A 6,515-nucleotide genomic window follows, 5' to 3' on the forward strand; every position below is an offset into this window, starting at 1 on the left:
CGCCCTCTCTCTGTCTGTTTCTCTCACCTCCACAGTTTCCCTGAAGTTCTACATAGGGCTGTACCCCCCCCCAGATAATCTCTCTAACATTGTCCTGTACAGGGCAGAGGTGAAACCTGTCAAAATGTTGTCTGTGTGCGTGTGCTATTTGGAGACTTACCCCACAAAGGCAGCAGCAGCGGTCCTATTGTTGGTATCCAGTCCGGCTGCCCTGGAGGGGGTGGCAGATGGGAGTTGGGTCAGACGTAGGAGGGGCGGGGGCACAGACGGGGATCGGACGGTGGGTGGGGATGGTTGGGGGAGGCAGGGTCTCATGCACAGTGCTGCTGCTGCTTGGTCTCCTGAACGGGGAGCAGACTTTACAGAAAACTCCGAGCCCCAGAAAGAATCAATTACCCAAATGAGATAGTGCCTGCCCATCTCGTTCGGATAATCGAGGTTCCTCTGTATTCTGCATTCAAATTCACGCTTTTCCAGGTTGAATTCCATCTGCCAGTTCTCAGCCCAGTTCTGCATCCTGTCAATATCCCATTGCAACCAACAACAACCCTCCACACTATCCACCACTCCACCAACCTTCGTGTCATCGGCAAACGTAAGAACCCACACTTTCACTTTCTCATCCAAGTCATTAATAAAAATCACAAAGAGCAGAGGTCCTGGGCTGATCCCTGCAGAACATCACTGGTCACCGAGCTCCAGGCCGAATACGCTCAATCTACCACCACCCTCTGTCTTCTATGGGCTGGCAAAGTCTGTATCCAGACAGACAGGTTTCCATGTATCCCATGCCTCCTTACTTTCTGAATGAGCTTACCATGGGGAACCTTATCAAATGCCTTGTTAAAATCCATGTACACCCCATCCATTGCTGTACCATCGTCAACATGTTTTATCACAGCCTCTCAAAGCCATGCTGACTATCTCTAATCAACCTATGGTTTTTCAAGTAATCATAAATTCTGTCTTTCAGAATCCTCTCTAATACTTTACCCATCACAGACATGACTGGTCTGTGATTCCCAGAATTATTCCTATTCCCTTCATTGACTGGTGTATTCCATGTCCCCCCTCGTAAGGAGATGTGTGTATAGAGAATGGTATCTCTCAGGTAGAGTGAGAACGGAGATATCTGTTCCCTGGTCTCTGTCAGTTCCCCCTCTGTCCCTCTTTCTCAGGGATATGTCTGTACATTGACTGGTGTCTCTCAGTCTACTCTCCCTGGGGAACTACTGTGTGCAGCATGGAGTCACGTTCATAGTTCAGCCCATCAAGTCAACATTGTTGACAGTAATTGAAGTATTCAGGGTGTGAGACCCTGATTGAATGTTGCACTTGCGTTTCCTGTGTGTAAATTGGGCTGCCTGAGGCAGTGGTGGGATCTGTGTTCTTCATTGAAGTTCCTCATTTTACCTTAACTGCTTGGCACGTCTATCACTTGCATCAGAAGAATGGCTTCCTCTGTATGCTGCTATCCGAGATGTTTGAATTGGTGTAGGTATTCTTAGTATTAACTACATTTTGGTATTAATCTATATCCAGCACTAGATATTCATCTAGATCCATCTGTATCTAACTTCAAGCTGTTCCTACCCTGGAGTGAGACAATGTAGAGGGAGCTTTACTCTGTATCTAACCCTGCGCTGCCCCTAACCTGGGGGTGTTTGATGGGGGGACAGTGTAGAGGGAGCTTTACTCTGTATCTAACCCTGCGCTGCCCCTGTCCTGGGGGTGTTTGATGGGGGGACAGTGTAGAGGGAGCTTTACTCTGTATCTAACCCTGTCCTGTCCCTGCCCTGGGAGTGTTTGGGGACAGTGTCAATGGAGCTTTGCTTCCAGTAGAAAAGAGTAGAGGGAGCTTTATTCGAAGTAACATCTTGCTGTCTCTGTCTTGTGAGTGTTTAATAGAGACCGTGTAGAAGAGCTTTACTTCCAGCATATTAGAGTAGAGGGTGCTGTACTCTGTGTCTAACCCCAGGCTGTCCCTGTTCTGAGAGTGTTTGGTGGGGACAGTGATGATGGAACTAAATACTTACAATTTAAAAGTGTAGAGGAAGCTTTCATCTTTATTGAACCCATGTTGTATGTGCATGTGGATTCCTGGTTGATAGTAATCTCTCTCTCTCTGGCTCGATTTCTGCAGGCAGTTTGTCTTTGTCGTGACTTTCACCACGTTCTTGGTCAGTTGTGTTGACTACGACATCCTTTTCGCTAACAAGCTGGTGAACAATACTCATCGTGAAAGCCAGCTGATGAAAGTGACACTGCCAGATGCCTTTCTGCCCCCATGTGTCTGCACTGCTCAGTAAGGATTGTGGAGGAGGGGGGATTGGGGCAGACTGACATGTTTGGTCGATCTAGTCATAGTTCAAAGGAAAGTCGGTTTTATTCCCTCACTGACATTAGCGACCTAGTTGGCTTTTTATATCTTCAATGTTTTTCAATGTTACAATTTATATATTCGTAGAATTACACTGAATTTCCAGGATGGAAACAGGCCTTTCCTCCAACAAGTCAGTGCTGGCAATCTCTGCTCCTTATGAAGCTTTTCCAACCCTCCTCCATTTAACCCCATCACCCTATCCTTCGATTCATTCATCCACGAGGTGTTTGTCCATTCCCTTGCAATGTATCTGCACTTCAGTAATTCCCTACAAAAGTGATTTGTGTATTTTGTAAATTCATTTCAAGATAATGTGGACCTTGCTGGTTTAGCAGCATGGATTTGCCAAGGTGGTAGTGAGCTGTGTTCTTGAACTACTGCAGCTCTGGGGGTGTTGCAACAGCTACAGTGCTGTTGGGCAGGGATGGAGAAAGTTCCGGGATTTGGACCCAGCACCAACGAATGTAGCCTTGGTGAATTTCTGCAAGGCATCTTTTGATGGTACACACTGCTGGCTATCTGACTTTGGGGAAGGGGGTGAATGTGAATGGGGTAGGGGACATGGATGGGAGAGGTGGGGATTAGGAAGGGGGAAGGAGGCTGGGGAAGGCAGAGTTTGGTGGCTGGAGTGCCTGTAAATCCCATGGTGGGATTAGCTTTCACTTTATGGGTTCTACTTTTTAGGATCCGACAGAACGTGCTGATCATCTTCATCTTGCTGATTGCTGGCGTCTTTTGGGTTCATCGGTTGGTGAAGTTCCTCTATAATGTCTGCTGTTACTGGGAGATTCGTGCATTTTACAAGAATGCTCTGAAGATACCGATGGTATGTTCCTGCTCTCTGTATCTCTGCCCACCTCACTACTGTTCCCTTTCCTTGGGGTTAAAGTAAGAACAGCTGAGTGTGGAGATCCATTTTCTGGAGTTGGGTTTGACATGCGCACTTTTTGTGAGCTGGAACAGCTAACAATGAGCCAGCAATATTGATCAATTTACTGGGGTGTGAGGGTGGTTTAATGCAGCTTACACTAACCACCTGGGTTTTAAAAATGTGGGCTTGCATTTCCTGACCACCTTGAACCGCTGCAGACCACCTGCTGTGGGTAGACCCACAGTCTCCCTTAGGGAGGGAATTCCAGGATTCTGACCCAGTGACACTGAAGGAGCGGCGATATATTTCCAAGTCAGGACGGTGAGTGGCTTGAAGGGGAACTTGCAGGGGGTGGTGTTCCCATGTATCTGCTGCCCTTGTCCTTCTAGATGGAAGTGGGTGTGGGTTTGGTTATAGTACACACTGCTGCCACTGAGTGTCAGTGGTGGGTTTAGGGTGTAAGTTTAGAAGGTGGGGAGTGGTTAGTCACTGGCTGTTGATCAATGAGTATATTTTGTCGGAGATTTTTGTAAAGTGTTGTCGGAGGTTATGATATTGCCCTGGTTAGTGCTGATGCACATAGTGATATTTGCTGACCCTGCCAGGATGCTGAACTGGTCAAGACTGGGTGAAGTCGTTTACTACTTCTCTCCGGCTGCAGCCTGTCTAATTATCAGCTGTAGAGGATAGACCACAGATGAATGTAAACAGAACTAACACTTGTGTTCACGACCACAGGAAGTAGTTGATGCTAAAACATTGAATGTATTCAAGGGGTGAATAGATCTAGTGCTTTGGGTGAATGGGATCAAGGGTTATGGGGAGAAAGCAGGATTAGGCTAATGAGTTGGACAATCAGCCAAGATCAGGATGAATGGCAGAGCAGGCTCAAAGGGCCGAATGGCCGCCTCCTGCTCCTATCCTCTATGTTTCTATGTTGGATAATATGAGAGTCCATTATACTACAGCAATAAATGTGACTTGGGTTACTCGTCTAAAGACCCTCTGGAGCTTGACAGTCAGCCACTCCTTTTGGGAGAGGGTTTTGAGGGTGGGGGTGTTTAAGGGGTGGGTGTTGGAGCGTGAGTGTTGCAATTGGGTCTAACATGGTGTTCTTGTGGATGATATTGGGGTTAAGCTGTGGCAATGTGAGCTCATGTTGTGGTTCTGTGTTTCAGGCCCAGCTCCCGTACTGTAGCTGGCAAGAGGTGCAAGCACGGATCATCCACATTCAGAAAGAACATCAGATCTGCATCCACAAGAGGGAGCTGAGTGAACTGGATATCTACCATCGTATCCTGCGTTTCAAAAACTACATGGTGGCCATGATTAACAAATCTCTACTGCCAATCCGTTTTCACGTTCCTATCCTGGGCGAGGTGGTTTTCTACACCAGGGGTTTGAAGTATAACTTTGAGCTGATCTTTCTGTGGGGTCCTGGCTCGCTGTTCCAGAATGAATGGAGTTTGAAGTCCGAGTATAAACGAGCAGGCAATCGCTTAGAGCTGGCACAGAAGCTCAGCACCCGGATCCTGTGGATTGGAATCACCAACTTGCTCCTCTGCCCGATTATCCTGATCTGGCAGATTCTCTACGCTTTCTTCAGCTACACGGAGGTCATTAAACGGGAGCCTGGCAGCCTGGGAGCTCGGTGCTGGTCACTGTACGGACGGTGTTACCTCCGTCACTTCAATGAGCTGGACCATGAGCTACAGTCCAGGCTCAGCAAGGGCTATAAGGCTGCTTCCAAATACATGAACTGCTTCCTGTCACCATTGCTCAGCGTCCTAGCTAAAAATGTGGCCTTCTTTGCTGGCTCTATCCTGGCTGTGCTCATCACTCTAACTGTGTATGACGAAGATGTTCTGGCTGTAGAACATGTGCTGACCACAATCACACTGCTCGGCCTATGTGTTACTGTGTGTAGGTGAGAATCCTGGGCTGAGGGCCACTCAAAGGGACACTTTCCAGGAGCTGCTGGGAGGGAATATGGAGAGAGAAGGCCCAGAGGATCACTGAAGGAGAAATCTCTCAGCTCATCAGTTAGAAATAAAACAAACTGCTGGAGAAGCTCCAGCAAAGCAGCAAAGCTTGTAACATCACTGACACAGAATCAGAGTTAATATTCTGAGCCTGCTCCACCATTCAACACAATCATGGCTAATTACCCAAATAGTACTCTGTTCCTGCTTTCTCTCTATACCCTTTGTTCCCTTTGGCCCTTGGATGATCTAACTCCATCTTGAAACATTCAGTGTTTTATCTTTAACCGCTTTCTGTGGGAGAGAATTCCACAGGCTCCCCACTCTCTGGGTGAAGACATTTCCCCTCATCCCAGTCCTGAATGGCCTCTCCCGTATCCTGACACTGTGACTATTGGTTCTGAACTCCCCAGTCATTGGCAATATCCTTCCTGTGTTTACCCAGTCTAGTTTTGCTAGAACTTTATAGGTTTCTGAGATTTCCCTGATTTGTCTAAACTCCAGTTACTGTAGTCCTATTTGATTCAGTCACTCTTCATATGTAAGTCCTGCTGGGTTGAGGGCTTCTGGTGCAGGCTATGGATTAATCACTGTGTGGGGGTCAGGTGCTGAGGGAGTGCCACACTGTTGGAGGGTCAGGTGCTGAGGGAGTGCCACACTGTTGGAGGGTCAGGTGCTGAGGGAGCGCCACACTGTCGGAGGGTCAGTGCTGAGGGAGTGCATAGTTTACTTTGCTGTTGATTTGTCTCTTGGTGATCTGAATCACCTGTCTGTTTCCAGATGCTTTATTCCAGACAAACACATGGTGTTCTGCCCAGAGCAGTTACTCCGGGTCATTCTGTCCCACATCCACTATATGCCTGATCATTGGCAAGGGGCAGCCAATCGTTACGAGACCCGCGACGAATTCGCTCAGCTCTTTCAGTACAAAGCGGTAAGGAGCCCATGGGGCAGGTGGGGAGTGTGGGCACTGGGGGAGAGGAACTGGTGTGGTCCTGAGGTCACTGGGGAAGAGATGAGGTCAGTACAGGAATTGGCAGGGTCCTGTGCAGGGGGCAGGGTTTGGGCTTTCAGCGTGCTGAGGAGGAGGGCATGTGCGTGCAGGGTCTCAGGGAGGTCAGTGTAGCAGTTGGGGAATGCGGCTGATGGGTATCGTGTGTGGGAAGAGGTGTGTGTGGGTGCAGGGAGGGCTGTGCAGAGTGTGAGGGTGTCGGGAGAGGGGTGCCTGGGGGTTTCAGGGCCTGGGAATGCTGCAGGAGGAGAGTCTGGAGGTGCAGGG

The 6,515-nt window shown here is 48.5% G+C and overlaps 1 protein-coding gene across 1 annotated transcript in view; it reads left to right on the plus strand.

Annotated features, from left to right (window-relative positions):
* atg9a (ATG9 autophagy related 9 homolog A (S. cerevisiae)) overlaps positions 1–6,515 on the plus strand; it is a 40,790-nt gene that overhangs the window by 21,729 nt on the left and 12,546 nt on the right. The window contains exons 3-7 of the mRNA XM_043694411.1: positions 1,430–1,494; positions 2,144–2,305; positions 3,068–3,209; positions 4,433–5,181; positions 6,017–6,170. Of these exons, the coding sequence (XP_043550346.1) occupies positions 1,430–1,494; positions 2,144–2,305; positions 3,068–3,209; positions 4,433–5,181; positions 6,017–6,170 (1,272 nt within the window). The remainder of the gene's footprint in view (positions 1–1,429; positions 1,495–2,143; positions 2,306–3,067; positions 3,210–4,432; positions 5,182–6,016; positions 6,171–6,515) is intronic.

This window comes from Chiloscyllium plagiosum, chromosome 7, assembly GCF_004010195.1.
Source record: "Chiloscyllium plagiosum isolate BGI_BamShark_2017 chromosome 7, ASM401019v2, whole genome shotgun sequence".
NCBI classification, from domain to species: domain Eukaryota; kingdom Metazoa; phylum Chordata; class Chondrichthyes; order Orectolobiformes; family Hemiscylliidae; genus Chiloscyllium; species Chiloscyllium plagiosum.